Consider the following 15,747-nt stretch of genomic DNA (forward strand, 5'->3'; position numbering starts at 1 on the left):
GTTACACACACACAAGGTAGGTCACAATCACACACACACACTATGAGGAACTGGTGGCTTCCCACCTCCCTCCAAGGCCCGGGTCTCACCGCCTGGAGCTGGGGGAGGGCCGCTCTCGGGAGCCCCGCCAGGCCGATCAGCCTGCGCTGTTTGGAGGCCAGGACGTAGACTCGAACCTAAAGCAGAGGCAGTAGTCAGGGATCCGGGGGGCTGGCGAGCTTGGGCTGGGACTCCGGGGGCCGCGGTTGGCTGAGGCGGCAGGCACGGCGGGCACACTAGTCCCCTCCTCACCCTGCCGCGCAGGTTAGCCTCTGGTTGCCCCGCTGACCTGTGCCCAGCTGAGTCCTGACACCGGAGAAAAGAAGTGTGGTTCTTGAATGCTGGAAGAGCCAGATAAACCCTCCTCCCCACTTCACCTTGTAAAGGCACCTGCCTACCAGGTTTCACGCCTTTGTTCTTTCGGGGGAGTGCAGGGGGCAGAGAGAGGCTGTTCTGACCTGCATAAAAGATAGAGACAGTTGGTATTTTACTACTGCCACCGCTCTTAATGTGCAAAAACTATGCTTCTAAAAGTCCTCAAATATAATCCGGCTAATAATACTAGTTGGAAAGAGGCCACCCTGGTTTGGCTATAGTCGCTTAATAACGTAAGGCAGAACCTCGTGGCATTTATAATCACCGTGCAAATCACATTCGTTGTAGGTGTTCTTTCTTACAGTTACTGGTTTAATGACATTTCCTTCTGCTAATGAATACATCATTTGATCCACAGAAATCCAAGCCAGCACATGTTTGTTTAAAGGATAAAACAGTTATTCCTTGAGTCACCTGGGTGGCTCAGTCAGTTAAGCATCCCACTTCAGCTCAGGTCATGATCTCAGGTTCTTGAGTTCGAGCCCCACGTGGGGCTCTGTGCTGACAGCTCAGAGCCCGGAGCCTGCTTCGGAGTCTGTGTCTCCTCCTCTCTCTGCCCCTCCCCTGCTCATGCTCTATCTCTCTCTGTCTCTCAATAATAAACGTTAAAAAAATTTTTAAACAAATTTGGGTGAGGGGCGCCTGGGTGCTGAGGGCGCCTCAGCTGGCTGAGCGTCCGACTTTGGCTCAGGTCATGATCTCGTGGTTCGTGGGTTTGAGCCCCACATCAGGCTCAGTGCTGACAGCTCAGAGCCTGGAGCCTGCTTCGGATTCTGTGTCTCCCTCTCTCTCTCTGCCCCTCCCCTCCTCTTTTCTCTCTCTCAAAAATAAAATTAAAAACATAAAAAAAAAATTAAAAAAACAGTGATTCCTTACGGCTGCTTTAGGCATACAACTTTAATTCCCTAAACACATGCCCAGGGTATTATTAGTTTGAGCCTCTTTTATCCCATCGTGTTCTGGGCTAACACTGAGGCAAGCCAAGTGTTTGCACAGCTCAGCAACGCTTCCTTATCCAGTGTGACCCAGAGAAGCCTGTCCCCGCCAGATGTGCCCCAGGAGTCACTTCAGCAGCACAAACAGCATCTCCAGGAGCGATGGTCACACCTGCTTCACCTGCGGGGCTCCCCCCGGTCCCCATGGCCCCCTCACACCACCAGCTCATGTTCCCAACACTAGTTGCACATTGGAATCACTAAGGAGGCTCTCAAATACACTCATGCCCGGGGTTCTACTCCCGAAGGTTCTGATTTCAGTGGGCTGGGGTGTGCCTGGGTGCTGGGACGGTTCAAAGTCCCCAGGTGATTCTAAGATGTAACCGATGCTTGAACCCGATGTTATGAATCTCCTTTGACCTTAATACACAAACACTGGTGTGTTTTTAACTCACCCAGATGACCGAGTTGGTAATTGTGTCTGGTAGGTCCCCCTGTGATTTGGGGGCCGGTCTCTTTGTCCTAGACAGCTGCTGTGGAATTAGTGGCTTCTGTAAGTGAGGAACTGAAGGTTAACTGTATTTAATTTTGAGTCGTTACCGTTCACATGTAAATCGCTACCTGAGGCCGCTGCCCCACTGCCGTCTGCGTAGCTGTGGCCACCTATCCGTCCGGCTGGGCCTCAGACCAGTTGAAAGCACACTGCCCCATGTGCCAAAGCTCAGGCCCTTTCTCCTCCAACACCTGCCTGCTTCCCCGGGGCTGTTGACAGACCAGAGGAGGGGCCAACGCAGATCAACGCCCACGGAAAACAACGTTAGAGTAAGAGGCCCTGGCATCCCAGCTCTGGTTGTGTCTCTGCAGTGATGCGGGGTTACACCTGTAGAGGATTCGCTCTGTGCCGGGCACTGTTTTGAGGGACCTGCATGAGTTAGCGCATTTAATCTTCCGAAGGACTGCACGAGGGAGAAGGGCAGTTAGTCCCATTTTGCAGAAGGGCCCATTGAGGCATAACTCACTTATGGGCACCCAGACCCGGTAGGGCACCGCGATGGAATCCTGACCCACCTACACTCTGCGGGACTCTGGGGAAGGAATGCACACCTCTAAATTGGGATATAGCCATGCACACGCTAGGAACGGGCTGGGTATTCACTGGGTTCTAAATAGCGTTAGTTACCCAAGCCATTTAGGTGTGCCATGGTATGAATGTGCCTAACTCTGTCTCTCTCTAACCGCCCCCCCCACCCCCCCCCGCTGTCATCACCTGGAAAGGTGCTGTGTTTAATGTTTTATATGTCAGGGTTTTGTGCAAATATTTTGTCTCAAAAAAGGATTCCACTCCAATAAAAAAGCAAAAATTACTGAATTAGGGGAAAAAAATAGCATTTGCCTCAGAAAAGTCAACAAGGCATGACAAAACAATCTGCAGAAATCTCTAAAATTTGGGGGCCTTTGTCTAGAGGAGTTCGCTAAGTTCTTATAAGTGCAGGTGACTCCCTCCTTTGATATGTGATGTATTACCGAAAAAATTAAATATACCCCTCTAAAAGACAAACTTTAGTTGATTGAGAGGCTTCTGTTTCCAGAGACTACGATATATTATAAAATCCACCATTACACTGCTTTTCAAAAACTCACTGACATCAATGTATTTCTAGCGTTTCATGAATCTTTTTTTTACTTGTTTTGTTAATGAGCTTCTTTTTTATTTTTAATGTTTATTATTTTTGAGAGAGAGACAGAATGTGAGCTGGGGAGGGGCAGAGAGAGGGAGACACAGAATCTAAAGCAGGCTCCAGGCTCTGAGCTGTCAACACAGAGCCCGACACGGGGCTCGAACCCATGAACTGTGAGATCATGACCTGAGCCCAAGTGGGAAGCTTAACCGACTGAGCCACCCAGGTGTCCCTCTTAATGAACTTCTGATTGAGCACAACTCATTATTCCCAGCTTTGTCTCTCTTGTATTAGCTAAAGTGTAGCTAAATTTGACTTTTATAAAAGACCCTTTAGATATGTCAATATATAATGTAAAAAAGTAAAAGCTATATCAAAGTTCAATGCCTTGAAGTCATTCTGAAATCTCTAACACGCTTATAATCCATATGGTTTCTCAGGAAGAAATCTATGTGTGAAATTATTGCCATTAAATGCCCCTAGGAGTTCAACTGTTCCACACCCTGACGTTATTTTAGTCTCTGGCATTAACTCAAAAGTACTTGGTTGTTCTACAAAGGAAAAAAGAGACAAACCAAAAAGCCAACTCTTAACTACAGAGAACACACTGATGGTTACCAGAGGGGAGGTGGATGGGGGATGGGTGAAATAGGTGAGGGAGATTAAGAGCACACTTATCTTGATGAGCACTGGGTAATGTATAGAATTGTTGGATCATTGTATTGTACACCCGAAACCGAAACATATAACACTGTATGTTCACTACACTGGAATTCTTTTCTTTAATCTTTATTTATTTTTGAGAGAGTGACAGAGCACGAGCGGGGAAGGGGCAGAGAGAGGGAGACACAGAATCCGAAGCAGGCTCCAGGCTCCGAGCTGTCAGCACAGAGCCCGACGCGGGGCTCGAACCTACGAACATGACCTGAGCCGAAGTGGGACGCCCGACCCACTGAGCCACCCAGGCGCCCCTGGAATTTTTTTTTTTTTTTTTTTTTTGAGTATAAAAAAAAAGTTCTTGGCTCTTCTAAACAGTACCAGGAAACAACATAGTTAAGAATTACAGAAGATGACTTTCCTTACTAAAGTTAACATTAGCAGATATAGCAATCCATTCCCAAACAACTGGTTTCAATTCGTTATCCTGAGTGATGAATAAGAAGGTTAAACTGGTGTTTATTTTTGATGTTCTGCGCGCAGGAGAAGATGGGCGGCTGGCGTACGAACAGCTGGACAAATTTCCTCGAGACCGTGTTAACGCCGGAGGGCGTCATGGGGCTGAAGTTGCCACGGCCTTTTAATGAGCTCTGCCCAACAGCCATCTTAATAAATGGCCCTGTTCATCAAGATGGTGCTGGGATTTAGCGGGCGTGTTTAAACCTGGAAGAGTTCTGCTGAGGTTGTCTGGAAATTTAACACGTCATAGATAGAAGTCAAAGTCGAGCATCATAGTACCTATCTACTTTTCCTTTGGCCGATAGAATAGGGCCAATATGACTCCGTAGATGACGGTGTCGATTGCGTCTGACGATTCCTGGTAGAAGCGTCCATCTTATCTCGTATGTATGGAATTTTAAAACAGCCATCTTTGTACTTTTTTGGAAGTTCTTCTCTAAGCCTAAAATCGTCACATGATACTTTGATGACTATCACACGCCTTGCGGTGTCTCCCCGTCGTGTCCTGAGGGTTGAGGGGCCCCACCAGCTACCTAATTTTACCTTAAATGCAAAGCACAAAAAAGAATTTCTTCGAATAACAGTCTGCCCGCGGAACTCGGTAAAATGACATATTGTAAGAGTTTAAAATTTTTTTTAACTTCATTTTTTTCAAGCCTCCATTACTTCTTTTATTTCTTTTCTCCATCCTGACCATTCCCAAAGCATGTTTCCGTGATGGATAAAAGACAGGTTGATGTCTAAGATGATACCCATACTCCTTAAAAAAAGACATTCGAAGTTGAAGCTTTTTTGAACACGAGCCATTTTTTTTTTTTTATGATACTTTTACAACAGAGGTATTTTGCTGCTAAGACAAATCAAAACAAAAACTCATGGAATCAGAAAGCTGTGATGCTCTTTGGGGTCGTAGAACTGGGCACTTGGAGGAATCTTAATGGGGCGGGAGCAGAAGGAGATTCACAAGTGGTCCTTGCTTCTACAGGAATTACCATGAGATTAGGAGGAAGAATGTCCCGAGGGACAAGGGACGAGGGACAGTTACTGCCCCAGAGAAATCACTCGTCACTGGGTGGGATCTCTTGGCCAAATAGTTAAAACAACAGCTCCCCTCACTGTTTCTGTATCAGGGGAGCAATTCCACTAAATAAAGTACAAGACCACTAGATAGCTCGTACTAACTTTCCTTCCTCTTAAGAGTATACACGGGGGGCGCCTGGGTGGCGCAGTCGGTTAAGCGTCCGACTTCAGCCAGGTCACGATCTCGCGGTCCGGGAGTTCGAGCCCCGCGTCGGGCTCTGGGCTGATGGCTCAGAGCCTGGAGCCTGTTTCCGATTCTGTGTCTCCCTCTCTCTCTGCCCCTCCCCCGTTCATGCTCTGTCTCTCTCTGTCCCAAAAATAAATAAACGTTGAAAAAAAAAAAAAAAAAGAGTATACACGGTGGGATATTCCAAGATATCAAAATAAAATGTGTGAGTGTGATTTCAACCGTGGAATATCAACTGTATTCTGGATGTGTTCATATCAAATATTTAGGTGTCGTTTTAAATATTTACATTTTAGCAAGACCTTTAAGAACAACTCTTAATCCATTTTAAAGTAAGAATTGTTTGCCAGACTTCCTGGTGAATAGTTCTTTCAACTGTGAAGTTATAATGTGTATATATATTTGTATATTTATAAATATTATATATATGCATATATCCTTCATTTTAAAGGTACATTGTACAGTCTGTAGGTTAGCATGTATAGTCTGTAGCCTATGGTCTCTGTTAGATGGTTGATTCTTTTTGTAGAAAGTCAAATCACAAATGTTACCGAGTTTTTTGTTAGTTTTGTTTTCATTTTCTAATTTTTTGAATATTGCATGAGTAATTAACTATGTACTTTTGTATTCATTTCTGCATTTTATTTTCACTCAGAGGGGGTGCCTTTAGTCTCGTGGCATTTGTATCCATCACTCTTTCAATCATGTAAGTTAAAATAAAAATTATTTTTGAATTATTACTCTTATGCACAGAGTCTGCTCTGTTTTTCACATGCCCTTCTTAAGCCAGCGTTTCTACAGCACAGGGTGCCTCATTTCGCAACTTGAATTTCTCATCTTGAAATTCCTTCACTTGTAAATGAAGATAATGTTTACCTCTCAATTTGTTGTAAAGCTAATTGGAGGAAAAGAGCTGTGTTTCAGAATTGTGGTATCCGTGAGCAGAGACCACGAGCCCCTTGAGGATGCTAAGAGCCTTCATTTGTGTGTTCCCAGCCCACACCCCACCCGTGTCATCACAGAGGAGCCCCCGGCATTCAGCTGGGAGAGTATTCACCCACTGACGCTATTAAATACCAGTGATTCCTTTAACTGAGTCAGCAGGAAAAATTTTCTCCTACAAGGAAGGTTTATTGCTATACTGTTTAACTGAATTGTCTTCCTTAACTTTACAAGATGGTAAAGGAAAACCGTAAACCCCAACTCGGCAGAAAACACCAGCCCTCCTTACTGTATTCGAAAAGCAAATTAGTCAAATAGAGAAATATTTTTATCCCTGAAATTTTCCTGGAGATAATATCTCTTAATATTCTCTTGATTTTGAGAAATTCTAAGTATGCTTTGTGTGAGAAAAAAATTGTTTGCTACAAACCTGATCTCTAACTTCTCATTTATTCAACAAGTTTTGTTTGTTTATTTGCATACTTACTATGAATAAGGTATATACTGGGGACTGTTCTTTTTTTTTTTTTAATTGTTTTAATGTTTATTTATTTTTGAGCAAGAGAGAGAGAGAGACAGAGCACGAGTCGGGGAGGGGTAGAGAGAGAGGGAGACACAGAATTTGAATCAGGGTCCAGGCTCTGACCTGTCAGCACAGAGCCCAACGCGGGGCTTGAACCCGTGAATGGTGAGACCATGACCTGAGCCGAACTCAGCCATTTAACCGACTGAGCCACCCAGGCGCCCCCTGGGGACTGTTCTTGACACTGCAGATACAGCAGTGAAGAGAAAACAACAACAAAAATCTCTGCCCTCACAGGGCTCATATTCTGGTGAGGGAAAGACAGGGAAGGCGATCATAATTGCACAAGGTTGGGGAAGGGAGAAGTGAATGGCAAAGGTCACAAGTTTGAAGAGGGTGTTCGAAGAAGGCCTAATAGAAAATTACATTTGAGCAACGACCTGAGGAACTGAGGGGTGAACCACGTGAATATCCCCGGGAAGAAGAGGTAACAATAAGTACAATGGCCTTGAAGAGGAGCCATGCTTGGGGTTTTAGATTTTACTAGCAGGCACAGTTTATTTTTAATTTTTTTTCTAATAGATTTTAAAAAGTAAAAATAATAGGGGAAGTTAACTTTAATAATACATTTTGGGGGGCGTCTAGGTGACTCCGTTGGTTAAGCAACCAACTCTTGATTTCGGCTCAGGTCAGGATCTTACGGTTGGTGAGTTTGAGCCCCTGCACTGGGCTCCACACCGATGATGCAGTCTGCTTGAGATTCTCTCTCTCTCTCCCTTTCTCTCTGCCCCTTCCCCTATGACATCATGACCTGAGCCAAAATCAAGAGTTGGACACTTAACTGACTGAGCCACCCAGGCACCTTCATTCTTTTTTTTTTTTTTTTCTCATACTAAATCTTCGAAATCCAGTATGTAGTTTATACTTACGGCACAGCTCAATTCAGATTAGTCACATTCACGTGCTCCAAAGCTACATGTGGCTGCCGTGCTGGCCAACACATGTCCGTGATTCCCAGTTGTCCTGCTAATAATCCTTTATAGCCTTCACATGCATATGCACGTGCTCGCATACCCACATGCACAGGTGCTCACATGCATGCACACGCGTATGGATACAGGGTTCCAACCATGGATTACATGTTTAGTTGTCATGTCTCTTTAAGGCTCTTCTCACTTACAACAGTAGCCACTCCCCCTTTCCTTGAGCTTCCGTATCTTGACATATTTGAAGAGTACAGGCAGGTACACTTTGTAGAAGGCAAGAGAAGAACTGTAGGGCAGTCTCCTTGAGTGGGACAAGTCATGAAATGTACTGTAGGAATGGAGAGGGACCCGCCGTCCAAATTTCTACGTTGACAGTAGAGCGTTGTCGATAAGTTGGAAATGAGATGCGAGACCAATAAAAGCCAAGGATAAATCCAAAAATTTCAACCTGAACTGCTGGAAGGATCGGGGTGCCCTCTTCCGAGACAGAGAACCTGAGCAGCAGCTGGCTTAGAGAGGAAATGCACGAATTCTGATTTGGACATGTTATATTTGAGAAGCCACGTAGACATCCAAATGGATGGCTGTCAAGTTGGTGACTGAATGTGTTTGGAGTCCAGGTGAGAAATCTAGTTAAGAATACAAAACTGGGGAGGGGGGCACCTGGCTGCCTCAGTTGGTGGGAGCGTGTGACTCTTAATCTCAGGGCTGTGAGTTCAAGCCCCATGTTGGGTGTAGAGATTACTCAAAAAATAAAATGTTAAATATGAGACGCCTGGGTGACTCAGTCGGTTGAGCATCTGACTCTCAATCTCGGCTTAGGTCATGATCTAATGTTCATGAATTTGAGCCTGCTTGGAATTCACTCTCCCTCTCTCACTGCCCCTACCCTATTCATTCTCTCTCTCTCTCTCTCTCTCTCAAAATAAATAAATAAAAATTTTTTAAATAAAATATTAAAATATATTTGTGTGTGTGTGACGGAACAGTCTTGGAACACCCCAGTATTTGGAGGTCATAGAGAGAAGAGGAACCAGCAAAGGAAAATGGAGGGTGGCAAGCAAGAGAAAAATCAAGTGTGACATGTTAGAAGCTATTCGCTAGGTGAATTGAGTGTTTCAAGGAAAAAGGAGTATCCAATGCTGAGGACTGAGAATTGGACTCAGCAGAATGAAGGTCATCAGTGAGCCTGAAGATTCATGGGTTTGAAATCCACCTTTGGAGTACATCCAAGAGACAGTGGAAGAATATTTGAAACACTAAGAATGGCAACTCTTTGAAAAGTTTTTGGCGCCTGGGTGGCTCAGTCGGTTGAGCATCTGACTTCAGCTCAGGTCATGATCTCACAGTTCATGGGTTCGAGCCCTGTGTCAGGCCCTGTGCTGATGGCTCAGAGCCTGGAGCCTGCTTCAGATTCTGTGTCTCCCTCTCTCTCTCTGTCCCTCCCCTGGTCACGCTCTGTCTCTCTCTCAAAAATAAACATTTAAAAAAGAAAAGTTTTTGTATAAACAGGAACAGAGCAATAACTTGGCGGAGGGGTTCTATGAGGTCAAGAGAGTGTTTTATTTTTTTTTTTTTAATTTTTTTTTCAACGTTTATTTATTTTTGGGACAGAGAGAGACAGAGCATGAATGGGGGAGGGGCAGAGAGAGAGGGAGACACAGAATCGGAAACAGGTTCCAGGCTCTGAGCCATCAGCCCAGAGCCCGACGCGGGGCTCGAACTCACGCACCTCGAGATCGTGACCTGGCTGAAGTCGGACGCTTAACCGACTGCGCCACCCAGGCGCCCCTAGAGTGTTTTATTTTTTTAATGAGAACAAGTACAGCCTGCTTGTTGATGTGAAAAGGATCCAGTCAACATGGAAAACTTAGTTAAGGCAAGAGAAGAACTGTAGGGCAATCTCCTTGAGTGGGACAAGTCACGAAATGTACTGCAGGAATGGAGAGGGGTCCATAACGACAGGACAGTTGGAGTATATGTGCACGGATGGAGATAGGTGGACGCAATGAAGGCAACCATGCCTTCCACTGACTGCTTCTATTTTCTCAGCAAAATAGGACCAACATCGGAAATCCATGATGTGGAGGAAAACTCTGATTCCGTGACAAATAAACAGAATAGCCACAATGCTATGAAAGGAAATTCAGGATGTGTTGGAATAAGCCAAGTAGAACAGGCAAGTTCCTGTAGATCCTGTGCCAGCAAAGGGACAAGGGCGGGAACACTCCTGGCGTATGTGAGGAGAAGCCAGTGTGGTCGACGCTGAGATTCCGTGCACCAGAGGCGTGTAAGTGAACTTGATTTGACTGAAATCGTAGAAGGCCTTCGATGGCGGCCTGAAGAATTTAGGCCTCCATTGCTTGCCCCTGATGTGTGTATTCCATTCTCCAGTGTCGCTAAGAGATGCATTCCAGAGTTCTAGACTGTTGACTTCAGCTGCCACAGCACACGGGTAACTGAAGCACCACTGGCCCTTTTCATACGATGTCTAAGGCACATACTTACTATGTGCAATTTTCAGCTCAGATCTACCAGTATTTTGTGGGGCTGTATCAGCGCCTCCAGAAGTTCTGGAATGTCACTGTTAGGCGCTTTTTCGTTAAGAAGAAGGAAGAAGATATCCCTTCGGTTGAGAGTATTTTTCACAAAGAAAAATTCGTGGTGCTTGGCCGTGTATTGAAGAATCAATCTCTAGCCATTGAGAAGAGGGCTCAGGCTGCATATAGAATCGGACTGTTGGCCTTCACAGGTACGGACTTAATTTTTATTTATTTTACTTATTTTTAATGTGTATTCATTTTTGAGAGAGAGACAGAGCGTGAGCAGGGGAGGGGCAGAGAGAGAGGGAGACACAGAATCTGAAGCAGGCTCCAGGCTCTGAGCCGTCAGCACAAGGGGCTCGAACTCACGAGCCTCGAGATCATGACCTGAGGCACTGAGCCACCCAGGAGCCCCATGCTGGTACTGATTTAACCAGCTGTGCTAATGTAGGTCTTTCAAAATCTTCTGCTTGTTATAATGCTATAAGTTAGGGATTTTCATAGCTCTGATCTTAAAATTCCAATAACATTCCCTTTGCCTAAATTTTTAGTTTTTTGTCTTTGTACCACCAAAGATACTTACTAATCATTTTCTCCTCAAGGATCTCATGTTTTAAAATAATGTGTCCATCCACTAGATTCTACTCCTGAAATCATTATTGCACTATATGCTAACTTAGATATAAATTTAAAAAGTAATTAATTTTAATTTTAACTTAAAAAAGAATGTCCATCAAATAAATTACTCAGTAAGAACTTTCCCGCTTTTACTAAAAACAACTGTACTGAAATTGCCTACCAAAGTTCTCATTATGATTTAAAAAATAAAATATCTAAACCGACTTGGTATAATTCCAACTTAGTGATATAATTCCAACACAGAGTAATACCAGTTGATATTTTATTTTTATTTTATTAGTGTTTATTTGTATTAGAGAGAGAAAGCAGGAGAGAGGTTGGGGGGTGGGGGGGGCGGAGACACAGAATCCGAAGCAGGCTCCAGGCTCTGAGCTGTCAGCACAGAGCTGACATAGGGCTCGAACCCACAAACTGTGAGATCACGACCTGAGCCGAAGTCGGACGCTTAACCGACTGAGCCACCCAGGCGCCCCTATTTTTTATCTTGCAAAAATGCATTACACAGAAACTACCTTAGAAAAATCATTAAAAGCCTAATAGGGTTGTTAAAACACCTATCAGGAAGGCACTTGGGGCATCAGTGAAAAGCAACCGTGAATGTATATTTGGCCAGAAAATTACATGGTAAACTGCTCAAACATACACCACTCTAATGATTATCAGGTTTAAACTCACTCCACTTTTTTTGTTCCAATAAATTTCAGGATATGCAGTGAAATTTTATACATAATCTTCAACAACACGTCTCTTGATTAGAAGCCCTGGTAGCTATAAGTATCATAGATGACTGATCTCTTTTTTAATGGGTTGCCTAGATGTAATTTGATAGACCAAATTTTTCAAAGAATGGCGTCTGTGAGAGAAAACATTTACTGTTTTCAAGAACCAAGGGGTCCTAGGTGCCAGGATGGGTGAGAACCAGTGGCACAGAGCTAGAAAGAAGCTGGAGGATTCCCATGTGAAGGAAGGGTAAATGGCGCCCACCACTTGAGAAAGTTCCCTGTAGAGCTCTGTTCACCATTTGGGGGAAGAGCTGGCTGGTTATAAAAGAGTCAGAATTCTTTAACTTGATGGTATGTAACCTCAGTCTTAGTTATACTTCTAGAAGGCAGGGAAAGAGCCTGTGCCCAGGCTTCAGCTAAAGCTTTAACATTGGCTAGAACATCCTTGGGTCCACGGGACTGTGGTAGTGCCACTAAGAGAAATCCAAGCCAGGTCAAAACCCCAGTGGCTAGAATCTGGCCAAGTATGCCAGCTACTCCTCACCGCCTGAGTAGTCTTCGTCCAGTGTTTTCTTGGCCAGTACCTTCTTAGGGTTTGAGATTTGAACTCGGGCAATCTAGGGTTCCAGTATACGAGGAAAGTAGAGCCTGGGTTCAGGTGGGGTCAGTCTGGGAGCCAGGTTGGGTTCCCAAGCAAGAGCAATCTTATAAGGTCACGTTGGTTCCAGATCTGCAAGAGTCGGGCTGAGAAATGAGACATCAGAGAGAACAGGACAGCAAGGGACGGCTCATGAAAAACCTCTCTTACGAGTTACACCCTGGCTTTGCAGGGCAGTGTTTTGGTTTTCCATTTTGTTTGCTCTGTTCATCTTGAAGTACTGACTCCTGACACCTACTCAAGTAGGTGCTTGAATAAAGGAGCCAGGGAGGAGACTTTGACAGGCAGGGAACTTCCAGTCCCTTTCGTGTTTTGTGCTTATCAACATACTTTTTCCTGTTCACAGCAGCACACCAGGAGGGGGTGGGGGGGAAGGAAAAGGAAAATTCAGAGCATCCAAAGTGTCAGTATACAGCAAAAGGAATATGGACACATCAGCACTCAAATGTCACCAGCTCCTAGATACACCAAATACTTCTGAAATGCAAATACTTATTTTCCAGGAGGACCCACCGCTGGGAAATACGCCACTGAGCACATAAAAGAAGTGGCCAGTTTGTTACAAAATCACCAGCTGGCGCCAAAAGTAAAGATTCTGCTGCTCCAAAGTATAGCCTGCTGGTGTTACTTAAATCCTACCAGCCAGAGGAAAGCCAAGAATTTCAAGTTTATCCCTATCCTCGTGAGGATTTTTGACTACAGAGTCGATTCTGTCATCAAAACTGAAATCAACAAACACCTCCTTGTTAAATTTTGGGCTTGCTACGTTCTCTCTGTCATGACCTGCAATAATGTGTCCTGCATAAAGGAGCTTAGAGACTTAGGTAATCTGAAATATCATTTGCAAATACTGGCGGCTGAGAATTGGTCTGGGTGGCCTGAGAATTTTGCAGAGGTGCTATATTTCCTCATCGGTTTCCACAGGAATTAATTTCTCTAAGGGCAGCTACTGTTGCATTAACCCGGAAAACTGAAATAAACAATAACAAGTCGAGATAGTACTCTAAAGTGTTTTCTTTTAGGCAGTTGAAAAATTCTCTATCAACCATCACGGTGACCGAAATAATCAAACGTATGAAAAGCACCGCTGTTTAAAATGACCTCATAAAGGGACACCTGGTTGGCTCAGTCAGTTGAGTGTCCCACTCTTGGTTTCAGCTCAGGTCACCATCTCACATTTCGTGAGTTTGAGCCGCACATCGAGCTCTAAGCTGACAGCACAGAGCCTGCTTGGGATTCTCTCTCTCTCCCTGTCTCTCTGTCCCTCCCCCACTTGTGCTATCTCTGTCTCTCTCAAAATAAATAAACTTAAAAAAATTAAATAAAATAAAAATAAAATGACCTTGTAAAATGTAGGTTCATAAAGTGGGGATTCAGTGAACGATGCATCACTTATACAACTGTTAAGAGCAATGGTGTGTTGGGGGGGGGGGGTCATCAGATGACATTAAGCCAAGGCACCTAGAAATGCCAAACCCTAACCTCGCCCACAGCCACCTCTTGTAATGGACACCACCCCACCTGCGCCCTTTTAGCCCTATCTCAGTGCTGATCTTCTCATCATCCAGCTGCCACGACTTTATCTGAGAGGGTTTTCTGGCCACCAAAGCATGATCCCTTCGCGCGTGAGGCCAGCTGAAAGTTCAGGGCAATTAACACTCAATAAAACCTCAACTCAACTCCACCGGCAGAACTCTGGATGGAGACGGGGTGCCGCGTGTTCAGACGTCTAGAGGCAGCCTGAAGGTAGGCTCTTGGGTTTTCCTACAACGATGTGCACAATCCCTGTATTATCGGTTAGGGAATAAGTAGCAGAAAGCCTGCACCTGACTTCTGTGCTACCCAGTCTCATTAAAAGCTTTAGTGCAAAAAGTAGTATTTATCGCAAGTGCCTAAAGGCACACTGACAGTTGCCTTAAGTTGCAGCCAGTGGATGTTGAATTTTTCACCTTTTTCACAAACTGGCTTTGACTGAGCTGTGCTTCAATGTGACGGTAAAATGGTAATGCAGTTCTGTGATCCCTGCTTGTATTTCTCATAGGAGGGCTGGTCACACGCGGATTCATAGGGATCTTGGCACAAGTGTTCTCAGGGGTTAAACCAGAGAAAGCTGTGTTCTGCTGAGCAACTGTGTATTCTCATCCTCTGTGAATTTTGTGAATGCAGACTTTCTCAAACCAGAATCCCGTTTATGGTGGTAGATTAAGGGTTGAAAATTGGAAGTCCCATTTAGAGACTGGGTCATGGTCAGAAATTACTTTTTGTTAATGCTTTTTATTTTATTTTATTATTTTTTTGAAGTTTATTTTAAGAGAGCGAGAAAGAGAACCAGCAGGGAAGGGGCAAAAAGGGAGACAGAGGATCCGAAGTGGGCTCTGTGCTGACAGCACGGGGCTCAAACTCCCAAACTGTGAGATCGTGACCTGAGCTGAAGTCGGACGCTTAACTGACTGAGCTACCCAGGTGCCCCTAATGCTCTTTAAATTAAATTTTAATAGTAATGTCCAAGTAATACACAAACATAATTTAAAAAGTCAAATAATGCGGGGTGCCTGGGTGGCTCACTCAGTTGAGTGCCTGACTTTGGCTCAGGTCATGATCTCACGGTTCATGAGTTCGAGCCCTGCATCCGGCTCTGTGCTGACAGCTAAGAGCCTGGAGTTTGCTTAGGATTCTGTGTCTCCCTCTCTCTCTGCCCCTCCTCAGCTTGTGCGCTCTCTCTCAAATATAAACATTTAAAAAAAAAATTTAAGTCAAATAATACAATGACTCAGACTGAGAAATAGCATTCCCTTAACCCCTTCCTGATTCGCACTCCCAGAGACGACCATTTGAGGCTTTTTGGCTGTTTCTTCTGGGTTTTTTTTATTATTATTGTTTTATTATTATGAGTATCCTAGTTCTAAATAGTTCACTTAAGGGCACCTGGGTGGCTTAGTCGGTTGAGCGTCCAACTTCGGCCCAGGTCATGATCTCGCGGTCCGTGGGTTCAAGCCCCGCATCGGGCTCTGTGCTGACAGCTCAGAGCCTGGAGCCTGTTTCAGATTCTGTGTCTCCCTCTCTCTCTGACCCTCCCCTGTTCATGCTCTGTCTCTCTCTGTCTCAAAAATAAATAAACATTAAAAAATAAGTAGTTCACATACATTGCTAATTCTTTTTTTCCCCCCAATTTTAGGTAATTTTCTTTTTACTTCTTACTATGACCGACAAGGTCTTAAGGTTCTAACCCTGTTCCTTGCTGGGGTTTCCCCTTCGTCTCTCAA

The 15,747-nt window shown here is 44.5% G+C and overlaps 2 protein-coding genes across 5 annotated transcripts in view; both read left to right on the forward strand.

The window, feature by feature from the left end:
- Positions 1 to 5,342, forward strand: part of RIPOR2 (RHO family interacting cell polarization regulator 2) — a 117,256-nt gene extending 111,914 nt beyond the window's left edge. For all 3 annotated transcript variants that reach the window (XM_030314706.1, XM_030314707.1, XM_030314709.1), the window contains one exon: positions 4,229 to 5,342. In XM_030314706.1, coding sequence (XP_030170566.1) covers positions 4,229 to 4,329 — 101 coding nt within the window. In that variant the 3' untranslated portion in view covers positions 4,330 to 5,342. The remainder of the gene's footprint in view (positions 1 to 4,228) is intronic.
- Positions 5,343 to 7,771: 2,429 nt separating this feature from the next.
- Positions 7,772 to 13,650, forward strand: ARMH2 (armadillo like helical domain containing 2). Of its 2 annotated transcripts, none has more exons than XM_030314719.1 (3): positions 7,772 to 8,542; positions 9,975 to 10,674; positions 12,988 to 13,650. In XM_030314719.1, exons 2-3 carry the CDS (start codon positions 10,410 to 10,412, stop codon positions 13,413 to 13,415), a joined length of 693 nt encoding a protein of 230 aa, XP_030170579.1. In that variant the 5' UTR covers positions 7,772 to 8,542; positions 9,975 to 10,409; the 3' UTR covers positions 13,416 to 13,650. The 2 variants fall into 2 exon arrangements, with proteins under 2 accessions (XP_030170579.1, XP_030170578.1); XM_030314718.1 differs by lacking the exon at positions 7,772 to 8,542 and having other exon boundaries at positions 9,722 to 10,212; positions 10,317 to 10,674.
- The last annotated feature ends 2,097 nt before the right edge of the window (positions 13,651 to 15,747 follow it).

This window comes from Lynx canadensis, chromosome B2, assembly GCF_007474595.2.
Source record: "Lynx canadensis isolate LIC74 chromosome B2, mLynCan4.pri.v2, whole genome shotgun sequence".
Lineage (NCBI taxonomy): Eukaryota > Metazoa > Chordata > Mammalia > Carnivora > Felidae > Lynx > Lynx canadensis.